This window comes from Pararge aegeria, chromosome 7, assembly GCF_905163445.1.
Source record: "Pararge aegeria chromosome 7, ilParAegt1.1, whole genome shotgun sequence".
Taxonomy (NCBI): domain Eukaryota; kingdom Metazoa; phylum Arthropoda; class Insecta; order Lepidoptera; family Nymphalidae; genus Pararge; species Pararge aegeria.
Genome location: NC_053186.1, coordinates 12569048 through 12585914, shown reverse-complemented (window position 1 = coordinate 12585914; position 16867 = coordinate 12569048). Strand labels below are relative to the sequence as shown.

At 35.1% G+C, this 16867-nt stretch overlaps 2 protein-coding genes across 2 annotated transcripts in view; one reads left to right on the top strand and one right to left on the bottom strand.

The window, feature by feature from the left end:
* Nucleotides 1-6791: 6791 nt before the first annotated feature.
* On the bottom strand, nucleotides 6792-7332 carry LOC120625095 (60S ribosomal protein L28). Its single transcript, XM_039892021.1, has one exon. It carries the CDS (start codon nucleotides 7245-7247, stop codon nucleotides 6828-6830), a length of 420 nt encoding a protein of 139 aa, XP_039747955.1. The 5' UTR covers nucleotides 7248-7332; the 3' UTR covers nucleotides 6792-6827.
* Nucleotides 7333-8151: 819 nt separating this feature from the next.
* Nucleotides 8152-16867, top strand: part of LOC120624893 — a 45170-nt gene continuing 36454 nt past the window's right edge. Inside the window, exons 1-2 of the mRNA XM_039891660.1 lie at nucleotides 8152-8415; nucleotides 9821-9963. Of these exons, the coding sequence (XP_039747594.1) occupies nucleotides 8324-8415; nucleotides 9821-9963 (235 nt within the window). The 5' untranslated portion in view covers nucleotides 8152-8323. The remainder of the gene's footprint in view (nucleotides 8416-9820; nucleotides 9964-16867) is intronic.

Here is a 16867-nt window from a genome sequence, read left to right as displayed (position 1 = left end):
TATTATATTATTTTCAGCCGTTTGCTACCAATTTCGACAAATCTGTCTCAATTTTTTTTTATTGCTCAACATGTTTTATTTCTGCGCTAGACTTGACATAGGGGAATTAAAGCCAGTCGAATGAGAGTTAATAGCAATGCGGTTTTGATACAAACGCCGATATAGGCGCCCCTGAAATATCCGTCGGTATAGACGGGCTATTTATGCATTTATATTGCTGTAATACGGATTTCATACTTGCCTTTGTATCCCATTATAGACGCTTTTGTTTCAACAATCAGCTTTTTGACCTCTATTATAGTTACTGTAAACACGTTCTAGCGCGCGTATAAAATACGCAGTGTGCATCGTCCCTGAAGGATTCGAGATGTCCCAGTATAATTGAAACTCAGTATAGAGATAAAGAAACGGCAAAGAAACGACCGCGGACAAATTCTAGCCAATTTCCTCGAGCAGAAGGGATTATTTGCGATGAACACTTTCTTTAAGAAAAAAGACCAGCGAAAATGGACTTGGCAAAGCCCAGATGGGCGAACACGGAATCAAATAGACTATATTCTCTGTAATAGAAAACATATTTGCTACGATGTAAATGTTTTAAATCAAATAAGTGCTGGAAGTGACCATCGTATTGTAAGGGCTAAAATTCATATAAATGTAAGGAAGGCTAGGAAAACACTTTGTTCGAATAGAATTGCAGGAGGTAATCTCAGATCGTTAGAAGAAAAGAGGGAGATATATCAACAGGACCTAGAAACAGCCTTTGATGTGGATACCTCTGCTTGGTCTGTGGATGAGCTCAATGAGCATACATGCAAAACTTTAAAAAGAACAGCGGAAAAGTTTTTGACCAGCAGTAACACTAGACACAGAGTCTTATCCGATGTCACACTAGCACTTATCGATGAAAGAAGATTAAACATGAGTAAAGAGAACCAAAATATCAGGCAGCTCAACAAGAGGGTGAGGAAATCTATAAGACTCGATCTACGGAGATATAGCCGAAATACCATCATTGATACAATCAAAGAAAATAGAGGTCCAAAAGTGTTCCAAAGGAAATTCAATACTGGTAGCGGCCAAATATACAGTTTGCTGAGACCCGATGGATCTAAAACAGAAGATAGGGATGAAATCCTGAGAACCGTAGAGAACTTCTATACAGATCTCTACAGTACTATTACACCAGAACCGACGACCTACAGAGGAAGAGATCCCAGGGCAAAACTAGTAAGACGTAGGACTGAAGACCTCCCGGATATAAGCCTGTACGAAATAAGTAACGCACTGAAGCACATGAAAAACGAAAAGTCATCCGGGCAAGACCAAATCCCGATTGAACTGGTAAAATGTGGTGGTAAACCTGTTCGTAAGCGTCTACAACTTATGTTTAATAAAATAATACACGAAGGTGTAACGCCCAAATCGTGGAAAAACGCTGTTGTAACGCTAATCCACAAAAAGGGGGACAAATCCAACCTAGCGAATTACCGACCTATTTCAATCCTAGACCACATATATAAATTATTTACGAAAGTGCTAACAATAAGAATCACACAGCGCCTGGACTTTGAACAACCAGTCGAACAGGCTGGCTTCCGATCAAATTTCTCAACCACAGATCATATCTTTACGATCCGGCAGCTTATAGAAAAGTGTGGGGAATACAACCGTCCTCTCTACCTCGCTTTTATAGACTTCGAGAAGGCATTTGATTCCGTAGAGCACTGGGCAATATTTCATGCCTTACAACGTTGCTTAGTGGACGACAGATATGTCCAAATAATTAGAGAAATTTACAGCGGTGCTACACTACAGGTTAAATTACACGAACTGACAAACCAAATAAAGATCCTTAGGGGGGTTCGCCAAGGCGACACAATTTCACCGAAGCTATTCTCTGCAGCGCTGGAAGATATCTTTCGCCTTTTAGACTGGTCTTCGAAAGGCATTAACGTCAATGGCAAAATACTGTCTCATCTGAGGTTCGCTGATGACATTGTCCTTACAGCAGAAAGCTTAAAACACCTACAGGCGATGATGGAAGAGCTACATACAGTGTGCACAGCCGTAGGACTTAAAATGAACATCAACAAAACGAAAGTAATGTGTCGGGATAACATTGCCCATATTACTGTCCACGGCTGCCAGGTAAAGTGTGTTTCCGAATATGTCTACCTCGGACAAACAATAACCTTTAGCAAGGAGGGACAGGAAAAAGAGATTAGCCGACGCATCCAACTCGGGTGGGTAGCCTTTAGGAAACTCTCAGACGTCCTTAAGGGAGACATTCCTTTATGTTTAAAGCGCAAAGTGTTCGACCAGTGTGTCCTACCCACTATGACATATGGAGCAGAGACATGGACCCTTACAAAGAAGGTTGTGCACCGGCTCAAAGTGGCTCAGCGGGCAATGGAAAGAGCGATGTTAGGTTTGTCTCTATTAGATAAGATTCCCAACGTAGAGATCAGAAACCGAACTGGAATCACTGACATCGTTCAAAGAGCAGCGGCCCTGAAATGGAACTGGGCGGGTCACATATGTCGAAGGGAGGACGGGCGGTGGAGCCGAGTGATTCTGGATTGGCAACCGCGTACTGGACACAGAAGCATTGGCCGACCACCAGCTCGATGGAGAGATGATATTGTAAAGGCAGTAGGGAAGAACTGGATGCAGTTAACCAGCAATAGACCGAGATGGCGTGCAAATGAAGAGGCCTTAGTCCAGCAGTGGACTGAGATAGGCTGATGATGATGATGATAGAGATAAAAGCATAATATAGACTTGTCTAATCCAGTATTACTTACTTACTTATCATAAACGCAAAAATTCTTTAGCCTTGACAATAAAATGTTCATATTCCATTAATTTTCACTGCCTTGTTGCAAAACTTGGTAACAATGTAAATAATTAATACTACAAAATCTTATATGTAAGGGTGTGTTCATATTGGTGTATATTGCGATTGATAGCACGATTGCGATAAAGGTTGGAACCCTGGAATGGCCTTCGTTGTACACACAACTAATCTTTATTTAGAACATTTTGGAAATAGGAATTTTCGCAGCCCAATCGACAATTCGCCAATGTACACAACCCTTAGTTATAGTTTCGGTCAATAGTTTTAAGGAGCATGCATATTAGTGACAGCTTTGCCACATCCCGATTAGAAAAAGTTTGAATAAACCGTGCATTGTTAACGAATGCCTTAAAAAACTACTACTACTACTCTTTGGTGACGTTCTGTGCATGAACCCTTAATCTGCAGTCTCGACAGCTCAAATAAATCTTTGTGAATTGTGAACAGTATTCTAAATTACACAATATTTCCCTAAAGTTTAACGCAGACGAGTTTTTTGTAGTTCGTGAAATGTGATTTAGCTTTTTTTATAGATCATCGTCTGCGATAGTCCTAAACAAATAATATAAGAGTAGAGAAACTAAATGTGTGCCTATAAGTAGGATATCTGTATAGATAGCATAAAAAAATAATAAATGAATTGTAAAATAAATAATAAGTATAGAATAAAAGCGTTACATACACGAGCTTCTAGAATATTGTATGAACTGAGTATATTTTTCTTATATAATGAGCACAAAGGTTTTTCAAATTTTATGTAGTGAAAGTTTATTTCATTGTATTTATTAATATTAAAGTAATATTTATATTATAATGATTGTCATATGTACGTTAAATCTAACAGAGAATTGAAAGTTTCAATGAGTATATTTAAAACCGAAAGTGAATAAATTGTAAAACGAGTAGTATTTTTCTTCCTGTCTAAATTTCAACTTGCTCTATGCAAACAAGTTTTGCATATCTGTATCTATCTACCTACCTACGATGATGATGTCATCACAACGTTTCTTATGTAATTCTATAACAAGTGTTTAAAACGAGTCATTTTATCTCTTAGCAAATTTTGTTAATAAGGGGTTTATTTTGATCTGAGACATGATAAGATTTTCAAATTAAATACCATGTTACAGTATAACTCAACACATCACTTTTTTATATAGGTTATGTAGTTCTATGTACATTAACGTTATGCGTTAAGTGACAAAGTGTAATTTTTTTGAGTAAACGAAACGTGTTCGCTGGAATTCGTGGTGTCGTATAAATTTACTACCAAATAAAGCTTTTCTGATGCTTCCTCGATTTCGAGATAAGATTCACCAGAAGGCAGGCACATCGTCATCGTCACTTAAACCGATTGACGTTCACTGCTGGACACAGGCATTTTATAGTGCGTTCCAGAATCTACGGTCCTGGGCAGCTTCTTTTCAGCGGCTCCCAGCGACTCGTTTGATGTCCCACCTCGTTGAGGGCAGAATAACGCTGTTTTTACCGGCTCAGAGTCGCCAGTCCAGCACCTTGGGACCCCAACGTCCATCAGTTTTCCTAGTTATGTGCCCCGCCTATTGCCACTTCAGCTTCGCGACACGAAAGAAATGCAGGCACAATTGAAAGGTCTGTAATATATGCTCAGTCTAACAAAAAACTATCAATATCGGTTCAGCGAGATACATATAAGATTAATAGTAATTTATATATTTAAGAAGTTTTGTTGAAGCAAAAAAAATACACTTTAGGCAATGATATCAGTTTTGGTGTATTGTGCCTTGATAAGAAATAGGTTAAATGTTTGTGCCTTTTATTTCCACGTCTACTATGTATTTTGTACCTGAAGCTTTTTGTATATTATGCTTGACTATCATTGCATAGTTGAATGCTCTACAACTCCCAATTTGTGGTAATTGAATTGGTAATTAAAATTAAAAGCAATTCATAAGAGGGGCTGTACAGAAAAAACATCATTGTCAATCTTCGTTATTAAAACTCTATGTAGAAGCATATTTTATAGTAATGGTATGAGCAGCTTTATAAACAATAACCTAAATAAGGTTATTTTTAAAAAAGAAGTAAAATGTTTGCGCAATTTTGTATACTTGTCTTTTCCCCTTTTGCCATTAGACTAATGCTTTTGTAAAAAAAAATGTGATTATTTATAAATATTTTACGTACAGTCCCTGGATACAAGTATGGTGTAGTAGCAGTCTTAATAAATAGTAGTTACCCGCGATTTCGCGCACAAAATCCTTTCATGTTTCCCGTAGTGTGAAGTAGTATGGATGCATCTTTGCTGAAAAACTAATAACAGGGCCATCTCAGAGGCTCTTATTGAAGTAATTTTTCAATTTATTAGTCAATTTTTTTTCTAAAGCTACACAAACTATTTTGATATAGAATATCATGAATCAGGGTCAAAATATCTGCTCTTTAAGTGTTATTTATACAACTCTAATTGCTCACGATTTTAAAATTTATAAAACTCGAAAAGTATTATTTCCAATTTTTATAAAAACTTTGAACATCCTACAAACGTCTGATTTTTGCTAACTGTGGCATTATCAATATAAAAATTTAATTCATATAAATTACAATAAACACAAAAGTGTCACAAAGGATGCAGTTGCAAAACCAATGCAGTTTAACTATCAGATGTTCGTAGAATGAATGTTTAGCTTAATATAATATTATCTTTATTGCAAATCTCTTTGCGGTCTATGTAAAATAAATAACTCTTGTTTTATATGTATAATATTAAAGTATTTACCATATTATTTCCAGCTACAAATGAACATTTTATAATAATATTTCATGGCATAGAAATCATGTAAGAGGCTCTATTTGTTGCATTTAATACACTTGTTTGTCTTGAATACATTGTCTTACAATAGTTTGTTTTTATTGAATAAAAGTATAATTATTCAGACTTTATTTTCCTCCAATTTTATAACCATCAATAAAAATGAAGGACTGAACTCCAAACAACTAGCTTTATTTAAAATTAATTAAAATCATTGTAAGAAAACCTACATGCCTGAGTTTTCCATTATGTTCTTCACATTTTGAGAAACAACCTGTGTCCTAAAGGGAACCCATGGTTTAATATAATGGTAGTTTTGAAGCATGAAAACTACCTTCCTTTTATCAAAATTTACTCCACAAAATGCATTACTCCGACAAACATCTAGCCCAGTGTCAGCAGTACTGTTATCACATGCAACATTGACATTGGCAATTGCAATTTCAATGTCATTAGTTCCAATTATGGGTACAGGCAGTGGCGTGCATAGAGGGTATGCAGAGGATATAAAATTTTAAAATTCTCCAGTACTAGTTAAATACTAAGGCTAAGTTTTATATAACTCTTACAATGCCTATCCTTAAGTTTTTCGTAACTCGTACTGGAGATTTTCTTCATTTTATATCATCTGCATACCCTGTGCATACCCTCTATGCACACCACTGAGTACAGGGCCAGATAGGCTTGTTACACTGTAACTAATGTGTCAGGGGGTTGATTTTTGCTGCAACAGACAAGCAAATTAAGATTGACTGACACTATTTGTTAAAATATACCATTTTGGTAAGAATGCCACAGATGGTAAGCCTAAGAACAATAAATATAAAACGATAAGCATTGATTATCTCTATTGCGATAATCAACACACTATACAGTATAATCATCAACCACTGGGTCTAGTTACTAAACCCAATGTGTTAATGGCTATACTGGCTGAAACATCTTTTTTTTTATATACTATACTCTAGTATATAAAAAAAAGATTGTTTCAGCCACATTTATAATGGTCAACTAATTTAAAAATGATTGTGAAACACAAAAAAAAACATACATTAACTATAAATTCCCATAGGAAAATATCAATATCTTAACTAATTTGATATGCAGGGTTAGGTTAGGATTTCAAGTGAAAAGAACGAATACATTTATGTTTTTATTAGAAGCTTACATACAGAGTTATTCAGTTTTGGCCGCAGCCGCCTTTGGTTTCTTCGCTTTAATGGGCCTCTGGGATCGAAGGATGGCAGATGCACGGCGAAGGGTAGCTTTGGCCAAGTCTGTGCGGTAGTTGTTGGCTCTCAGCAGCCGCTTTACCTTGTGGAGTGATCGTCTGGCTCCAGCTTTGAATGGACGACGAATCAGGTTCTTCGCCGGCTTGTTAGTGGCTTTGGCCTTCTTGTACACCACTGTGAAACCTTTTCTGTTGGGATTCTCGACCACACCGACAGCCTTTTTGTGGACGAGGCCGTTGTATCTGTACGCGTTGAGGTTAGTCACATTGTTGGGCTCTTTGCTGAACGGCTTTTTGATGTTGCGCTTCTTCACAAGGAAGGCGTTATTATTCCTGATAATCATCCAGTTAAGATGGGACGACATTTTTAGTGGTTTTCACACTAAATTCACAAAACAACGTGCTCACGACGTGTCCGTAGACAAAGAAAGAACTATAGACAATCGAGATCAAACATCAAAGTCAAAACGACATTAAAAAAAATTGCTGCCATATACAAATTTAATCATAGCATATAAAAGCATGTTTGCATTAGTACCTATCTAAAGTTAATACATAGTTTTAAATCTTAAAAATAATGTTAGAGTAACCGTAATATTATTAATCCCCCGAAGGAGTTAGGAAGTTAGCGGTGTCAATCCCCGTGTCTCGGGGAGCACGTAAAGCTACTACTATTCTGCAGTGAAGCAGCGTGGTGGGTCTATGCTCTTAAACCGTCTTTCTGAGAAACGAGGACTGTGCCCAGCAGTGGGACGTTAATAGTGTCTGTGGGTGAAAAACAATAAAAAAAGCATATAAATAAACGATAGAAATAATAATAATCATAGCTATCGTTTATTTTAGGCAATATCAAAACCCGTTAAATACCAGACAAATACTCAAATAGTACCACACCCTCACAATTCTACTTAAAATTGATTCGTTCGTGAAGCAGTAGATTCAATCTTTAGAAGGTACCCGGACCGCTCAGTGGAAGTGCCGCTCCTGAGTTTGTCAATCGTAAACTTTTACGTTAAATAATTCTTTGCGGAAAATAACAGCACGATTTAAATACCAGCCATTTTCCCAGATAAAGGGCTAAAGCTCCTTCATCTATGGCCAATTTAGTGACACCAATAGTGGGTGTGTACAATATTCATGGTTATTTACACGAGCTTTACACGCTATCAAGTTAAATAAAAGCTGCATAGTTGCTAGATTAAAAAAAGTATTTTAAACAATCTATGGAATTTACCGTTGTTTCGTCACATTTTTGGCAGATGTCAAAACCAAACTAAACTAAACTTGTAGGTATCGGACAATTATTTCGTGTAGGTTTATTAAATATCTCTTTTCTTTATAATATTTACAGTGTATCTTATATTAAATGTAGTTATTGGATACAAATTTTTTGTGTGACTTGTGAAAAGTGCCAAATTGATGTTTTATTTTAAACGGTATTATGAATCAGGTTGATCAAAATATAAACAAAGATATGATTGACTCTGATCTGATTGACGTGGATTCTTTGGATTTTTCTGATGATCAGACATGGTGAGTGTTTATTTAATTCATATCATGTACCCTGGTCTTAGTTATCTCTGCTGGCATACCATCATTCTTTATAGAAGTTCAGTAGGGATTAACAACTTCACACCTGTTCTTATTTAGGTTCTAATTTAAGTGAACTGTTACTATTTTTTTGTAGTTAGTTAATTTTCTTTGTTTTTTCAATTAAATTTCTATTTATTGCAATAAAACGTTTTAATGTATACATTTTTAATGAATAATGTTTGATATAATTGTAAAATTAAATTGCAATTAAAAGTAATTGGAATAGGCTTGTTATCGTCTTCCTAGACTCAGCTTTTATCCTTTAACTATATTATCAGATAATGTAGATCAACTGTATTACCTATCAGTATTTATAACAAATTTAAATGTATCTAACTGATAAATAATTTAGTTATCTTAATAATCTTGAATAAATAATGATATAAACATATGATTGCAAATAAAATTTGGATCTATAACATCAAGCCTTTACCATCAAATTAGTGTAAATCAAAAATTTGCCAAAAAAGATTTATTTTAAGATATTTTATTTTGATTCGTTTGTTATGCTAATACGGCTTGACATGTAGATAGAGCACGAGTTGAAATCCTTACCTCTATTATTACTCCAAACACAGCACCAATCTAGACGAAATTTTGCTCAAAGATAACTGGTGTTAACGCATAACCTGGTGTCAAATGATTTTTTAAAAATCTAAAACAATCCAAAACTAATCAATAAAATCTGAAACAACATCAGATTGTTTTATTTCCCCCTACTGGGAACAGGCTATTCTTTCTATCAGACCTCAAAATTGTGATTGCTATAAATCTTATTAATATCTTACTTTTTAATTAAAAATTCCATAAAGATTGATGCACTTAAACAGAACAGTTACATGGTGTAAATTATTTATCATCTGGCTACGTAGTACATGAAAATATATTATTTATTTATTATTTATGTACCATAAATTGTGATTGTGAACATAAGATACATGAAGTGTACAAAGGAAAGCTTATCTCTATAAGAGATCTCTTCCAGCTACCCCAGGATTATTAACTGATAGATGTAAAATGCTGGATGTAGGTCTTATGTGGCTTGAAGTTGATTTTTAATTGTTTTTACAAAGCTATGCCATTAATAACCAATCTTTCATGCAGGTTAGGTATCACTTCTGGCCCTTTTGCATCACCTTTGGGTTCCTTGCTACTATATTTTAATAGCAAAAAAAAACAAGTATTTAGATTTCTTAGGTGTAAATATAACAAGTTAGCTAAAACTTAGCTAAGACTTTAGAAATAGTTAAAATAAGAGAAACTTATGAGCCGGTCATAAAAAAACATGCAAACTGTCCTTACTTGTAAAATGATAAAACAACTAATAATGTGTGTATTTGTGCAGGCTATTTACAATACCTGAGGATTCTGGTCAGAAAGTAGACTTAGTAGAGTTTAATCTGGCATGCGACTGGCCTATCAATGAAGATGAAGAGTATCTGGCATTAGAGAAGGAACTGAATACTATATTGGATAATCTTCTCAAGAGTAAGTAATTCTGAACTATATTTTTAGGGTTCTGTACCTAAAGGGTAACACTTTTACTTAAGACGCTGTTGTCCGTTGAGGGACAGACTCCTGAAAAGGGCACTCCTCACAACACAAAAAACACTCCTATTTCTATTGCTTCTACAACAAAAATACTAAGAAACAAAAAAAAAATTTAAAGGGTGCCCATACAAAAGACATAATTTTTTGGGTATAGTGGTGGGAAAATGGTATGGAGCCTACTGTGCGCGAGCGCGACTAGCACTTGGCCGGTTTTTTTAATTTAAAGAGCATCCAAGTTGGGCATAGTTATTCGTGGGAAATTAAATGATATAAATTATTTTTTCCTCAGATAACTGATAATGATATGACAATGTCATAAGTATACTGATACTAATATGATGATAGGCAGCGTGAATTTGCACCCTTATTAAATGCGGTATGAGGTCAGAATAGTTACACAGTGTTTTGACACACTGCGAAAGCAAAAATGTGACAAACCTGCTACAAAGCCCTACTGCTGCCCACTACACCATGTTTATTTATTTATTCATTTATTAATACAGGATATATGTACATGTATATGAAAAGTTAGAGGTTAGTGTTAATATACTACTCTCTATAAGGAAGGAAGTATCATCCAATAATTGTTCACAGATTAATACAGACAATTCAATTGTTCTTATGAACAAAAGGCAGTAAAGTAAAGGCAATCAAATGACATTTGATGTGGTTCATAAGTTATCAACAAAGATTCTGAACTTGTAGTGTATTATAATAACACTAGTAATCGTTGCCCCGCGACTTCGTCCGCGTGATGTTAAATACTAATAATTGGTACAAGAATTGGGTTATCAAATGCCAAAAAGACCTTAAAATTCCGACTAGTATCTAGTATCAGCAGCGTTCAGGGCGTTCAAACAAACAACCAAAAAACAATCTCAGCGACCTTATTCTAAGTATATATATTTTAATGAGTAACCTGTTCACATATTAAGCTCAATATCAGCCTCTCTTACTAGAGAACAGGCCTGAGTCAAAAATTGGGACATTAATGAGGCTGACATACATAAAATTAGTGATAACGAATTAATCTTGCATAAAACTTTGTAGTATTATCAATTCGATTGATAAACAATTATATGGCACATGTAAATCTTGTATTTTTATATATTCTAATCTCTCAAGCAACTGACTCAGGTAGTCTGATTCAAAGCTTATATGCCGGAAGTAACATGGCTTCTATTATAATCCTAAAAAATTACAGAATTTTCATGGAATAATAATTGAACTTCAAGTTTTCCAAGATTAAACATCTGTTTCTTATAAATACGCAAGAACAAATCGACACTAATATTATGAAGGGAAAGAGTGTCTGTATGTGAGTCTAGTTAGGAAGTAAGTAACTACTGAACAGATCTTGCTGTAATTTATTTCATACTAGCTGTTGCACGCGACTTCGTCTGCGTTTGTTTTTGTTTTTCGAAAGACATGTGGCATTCAATTTAGGTGTAATTCTACTGAAATTTTTAAGTTGCATCCTATATTACTTCTTATACCTTCAGGAATATGTGTACAAAGTTTCATGATGATCGGTTTAGAAGTTTTTGCGTGAAAGCGTAACAAACAAACTTACATTCAAAGTTATAATATTAGTAGTGATTAGTAGGGATACACAGACACTCTTTCCGTATCAGGTATCTGGGGAAATTTTTTATCCCGGGAAATGTAAAGGTTCCCGCAGGATACTTGAAATACAAAAAAAAAACGCAAAACATGTAAAATAAAATGTCGCTAGTGTGTACATGCTCCTTACACATAGTATTACTACGGGTTTGATTGTTACACTGTAGCATTAGTCCATATGAAACTATAGGAATACACCTAACGCTATTTTTTGCTACCGTTATCGAAGAATCGAACAGATTCCACAGAGGAAGTGATCGAGGAAACCGACCTGTTGTACAACAATTTTCTCATATTAGAAACTTCCTACTTGTAGACCTTAATACAATGTACCTGCATACGCTAACTAATTTTGTCATCTGTTACGTTGATCTTCTTGCCGTATGTCGGAGGCAGGAATTTATAAAGACTTAGTTCTTTGGCGCGTGGTACAACGATCGGATACTTACCATATATATATAGTTGTTTTTCTAATAGGGACTTTATTCGATTTATTTGCTTTTCTCTGAATTTTGCCCTCCCTTGCGCAGTCATGACTGGTTAGCCTATTATGTGTGAAGGGTTTGATCCTCGGTGAGGGCATTTCAAATGTTCTCCTCCCTGGTCCTTTGGGAGGCTTGGGCCGTAACAACTCCAATCGCTTTATACAAAAACGTGCCGCCGAGTTATTTAGCGTTCCGGCAGTATGCCGAGTAGAAACTGAATAGGGGTCATCATCATCACATCAACCCTATACCCTGGCCCACTACAGGGCACGAGTCTCCTCCCACAATGAAAAGGGTTTAGGCCGCAGTCCACCACGCTGGCCCAGTGAGGATCGGTGGAATTCACACGCCTTTAAGAACTAATAATAATTTCGACTTCGGTGGTTATAGAACCGTGTCTGTTCCAAACCACTCAAAGCACATTGATTGCCACAGAGATTTGGGTTTAATTCTTGCCAGTTCCGAATATTTATATATTTATTTTCTATCCTGTTGGGCTAGCATTCGCGCAACGAGAAAATTATGTCTTCCCAATCTCGTCTATCGGTATCAGTGGCGTGCACAGAGTTTTTGACCAGGGTATGCATAAAGAAGGACGATGTCATAAAATTGAAAAATCCTTCCCCTTTATGAGTTATACAAAAATTTTAAGGTATGCAGTGCTTTTGTGCATATATGTAGTGCACGCCACTGATTGGTATAGAAAAAATACGAGTACCTCACGGGTAGAGACGATTTTCTCGTGGCACGCATGCTAGCACTAGAGGGTGCGGTGAAATCATTATCTTTTTATGAACTACCGTGCTTAGATTCTCTTACTTCCGATTTAAAAATACCGAACCTTATATGTTTCTTTATTCCGGTTCATATATGGATGCAGATATAATACATAGTGACAATTCGTCCAACAAGTTTTTCTCTAAAGACCTTGACTGCGACTATTGTCTCCACTAAACTAGTTATTGCTGTGCTCTACTGTAATGCGTTATTAGGAAATAATTACCTACTCTTTATTATTTGACCTCAGTTCTAGATATCCATACTAATATTTTAAAAGCGAAAGTGTGTATGTCTGTCTGTAAAATATTTGTCAACAGACTTTCCGAAAAATCTCCGAACTTAAGTTTACTAGATAGTTATTTAAGTATAGTAGATGTAATTAGCTTTTTAGCGTTTCCTCTTAGATCAGAATCAAAACTGATATTTTAGATTAAGAGAATAAATATCTGTATATAACTAACAGAGCTACATAGTCACATTATGTGACTAAGCTCTTTAAATAAAGAGAAAAAATAAATAAATAAAATAAACACAGATTTTTTTGCCGTTGGCCAATCTACGTGTTTTTAGAGATACGTAACTTGATACAGTGATCGGATCGGATCGGGATAGTGGTATGTACCATAATTCCAATCAGATCACTGTATCTGGATTCGGTTTTATTAGCCTACCTTTTTTTTTTTTTTTTAGTTCTTGACTTTTCTTAACAATAAGAATGCGAGCCCCGTATAAAATGACAGTCCCCGTACAAAAATTAATAACTCCTTCTTCTGTTATTTTTACTAAAAATATAATTGCATTCTGGCTACGTAGCTTTAAGTGTTTGATATTCTATTTAGCTGGTTTAAATTTCCAAAAAAGGGCAATTTTGGTGGTAACTAGAAATCTATAAGTGCATAGTGCCAGACAGATAAATTGCCACTCTACCGGTCCCTTGGATGTCGTCAGCTGCAAAACCAGTTACGCGTTGATACTTGTGTTTGTCCCACACTTTGTACAATAAGAGTAATGGTGAGCACACACTTTTTTCACGATCACACACGCCGCACTTGTCGCACATTATCATGAGTTGTGTTCCCATAATGATGATGAAGACTCTTATCGGCCACTAAATTCTCAGTATCCCTTCCTATCTTTAGGACAGGTGATTCTTCACCTTAAGGAACGTCATCTGAAGAATGAGGTTCCGTAAGGAAAGCTTACAGCAGTTTAATATTCAGTATAACAATCAAGTTTTCCAAAGTCTTAGGAATTCATTGTGATTAGTTATTAAAGTATCAAAAAAATTGTTACGGATGGTACGTATTTACTGTTCTTTCCATGCGTTAAATGTGGAAACACCTTAACAATAGCACAACTTGATTTGTGATCCACCTGTGATCTATGAAAGTTGATCACCCAATCAAAAGCCCAAAGGTAAGGGCTGTATTGAATTCGAGTTATACTAAGTAATACAGGTAGTCAGAACTTTACCCGTTGAATTGTTGTCGTGTCCCACAATAAACCTTTATTTATTATCACTTAAACTTAAAAGCAGTGCGTGGCGAGAGGAAAATGTTTAAGAAAAAGTCTTTGAAAACAGGTAATGTTATAATGTTCTTTTTTTTCTTATTTCAAATAGTTCAGTTTTAAGGCAAAAACTAGTGCAACTTAAATATAAATAAATAAACTAGCTTAATAGTTAACGATTTAGAATAAATAAAAGTGAAGTTCGGTTGTTTCGAGCATCGTCATCATCATAGCAGCCGATAGACGTCCACTGCTGGAACTAGGTATTTTGTAGGGGGTTTCAAATTCCTCGGTTTTTCGTCGTTTGCGACCGGCAGCGTCTTGTCACTCGCGTGATAACTATTGTCTATCTCGTCGAAATCCTTATTTCGAAAAGTTCTCTCTACCAACTTCATTGTTGTTTTCCGTTGCTTTTTATTTGCGTAGGTAGACAGTTTTATCGTTCAAGTGTGAGAACCATGAAATGAATTGTATTGTTTTAAGTTATTATTCGGAAGTGGTATTAAAATACCGTTAATCGAATTGAGTAAGGTGAGCTATAAATCCATTTAAGTCGTCAGTATCAGAAAGTGTGCACACATTTATATTTTGTACTTATCCAATTTAGTCTGTGTAAATTTTTAAAAGAATATCGTAGCTTTCTCTACTAATGTAATCGTATTTCTTGAGAGATTTACTTATACTACTTTTTATATAACCCCAACATAGTTCAGCGTAAATTTTTTTTACTAAACCGACCTCAAAATACAAATCTATTAAAACTATTACAACCTTTATTTTTACAACGAAAAAAAAAACAAAGATGTAAATTATTATGAGGCAAAAGAAACTGCGAAATAAATGATTGTCTTAACAAAATGTACTTTAAATAACCAAGCTTGTTTAGTAATATTTTGTATATATTTAAAACGTGACCCTCGTTTATTAGTTACAATCCTTATTTTAGGTACTTAATGGTATGCCATATAAAACTGTTATTTCAAAAATAATAATAGCGATATGGTGTAAGACTACAAGTTAAACTATAACTTGATTTGACTGGCCGATTGGCGCAGTTTGCAGTGACCCTGCTTTCTGAGTCCAAGGCTGTGGGTTCGATTCCCACTACTGTAAAATGTTTGTGTGATGAGCATAAATGTTTTTCAGTGTCTGGGTGTTTATATATTGCTATTTATTTATGTAAATTATATTCATAAAAATATAATTATTCATAAAAATATTCATCAGTCATCTTAGTACCCATAACACAAGCTAAGCTTACTTTGGGGCTAGATGGCGATCTGTGTATTGTAGTATATTTATTTATTTATTTATAACTTATTTGGTTAATTTACTTGAATAATATAAATATTAATTCACACAAATAAGAGTACTGAAATGAGTACAAATACAAATCAATCACGCTCGTCCTATTTATACGACTCTGTTTGATAAGCTAATCCTTTTATGTCCTCAGTTAATATTGTAATGATGTCATTACGTATAGGTAGGAATCGTGTTGTCACCTACGCATGGATTAGCATTCGAATGTGGTCCTATAGTGCTTTCACTTTCATTCCAAACCTGACTCTGAATCAGGAGCGCGGGCTACCTTACTTGATATAATTTGATACGAAACTGTACTTAATTGCAAATAGCTGAGTGATAAGATGTATATAAAAAATCTAGTATCAAGGTTTTACGTTTAGTGCGGACGGTAGAAATTTTGAACCTTCTTCTATACTTTATATTAAACCCTAACAATAAAAACTTATTTCTGTTCTCCCTCAGCAAATCAAAAGGAGCACGGTTAACTGCAGCAATTCATGCGGATAAATAACATAATCTTAAGGGGACTATGATAAAAACCAATCAAATTAATATTTGATAATCTATATCAGATTTGCTCCCTCGCAATCGAGGAGTCGTTTTCACATATCAATCTCTTCACCGTCTAAATAAAATGGACCTAGTTCAAAAATTTCACGGACGCAAATCTGAGCTGAACAATTATATCAGGTCCATTATACTCTGCTGCTCAAGCATTTCTTCATTTGAAACAATTCCTCGTTTGCGAGCGTGTTAATTTTATACTAAGGGTACTTTATATACCTATTTCACTTTATTTATTTTATTTTTTATTACATCGACGTTTACATGCAACTGATCATTTTGATGACAGGATTGTTTGAGAACAGTCGACTTTATTTTTTCAGCTTCTTCATGGCAGAATCTGCTTTCCTAACGGGTGGTAGAGCTTGTGAAACTTAAAGTCCGTCTGTTGGTTGTGACTTGAATATAGATCTAATATTTTTTATCATCATTTAATCCCAGACCCAGTTGCTATAATACTAGGCATCATTATAGCAACTGGGCCAATTGGGCTCCAATCATACCTGATGCCAGAAGTTAGCCCAAAATTAGATGTCATTTTAAACTTTAACCGTCTGTAGCATCAAAATCCT

Excerpts from the sequence above, each read along its gene's own strand:
- LOC120625095 (XM_039892021.1), bottom strand. The coding sequence starts at position 7,247 with ATGTCGTCCCATCTTAACTGGATGATTATCAGGAATAATAACGCCTTC.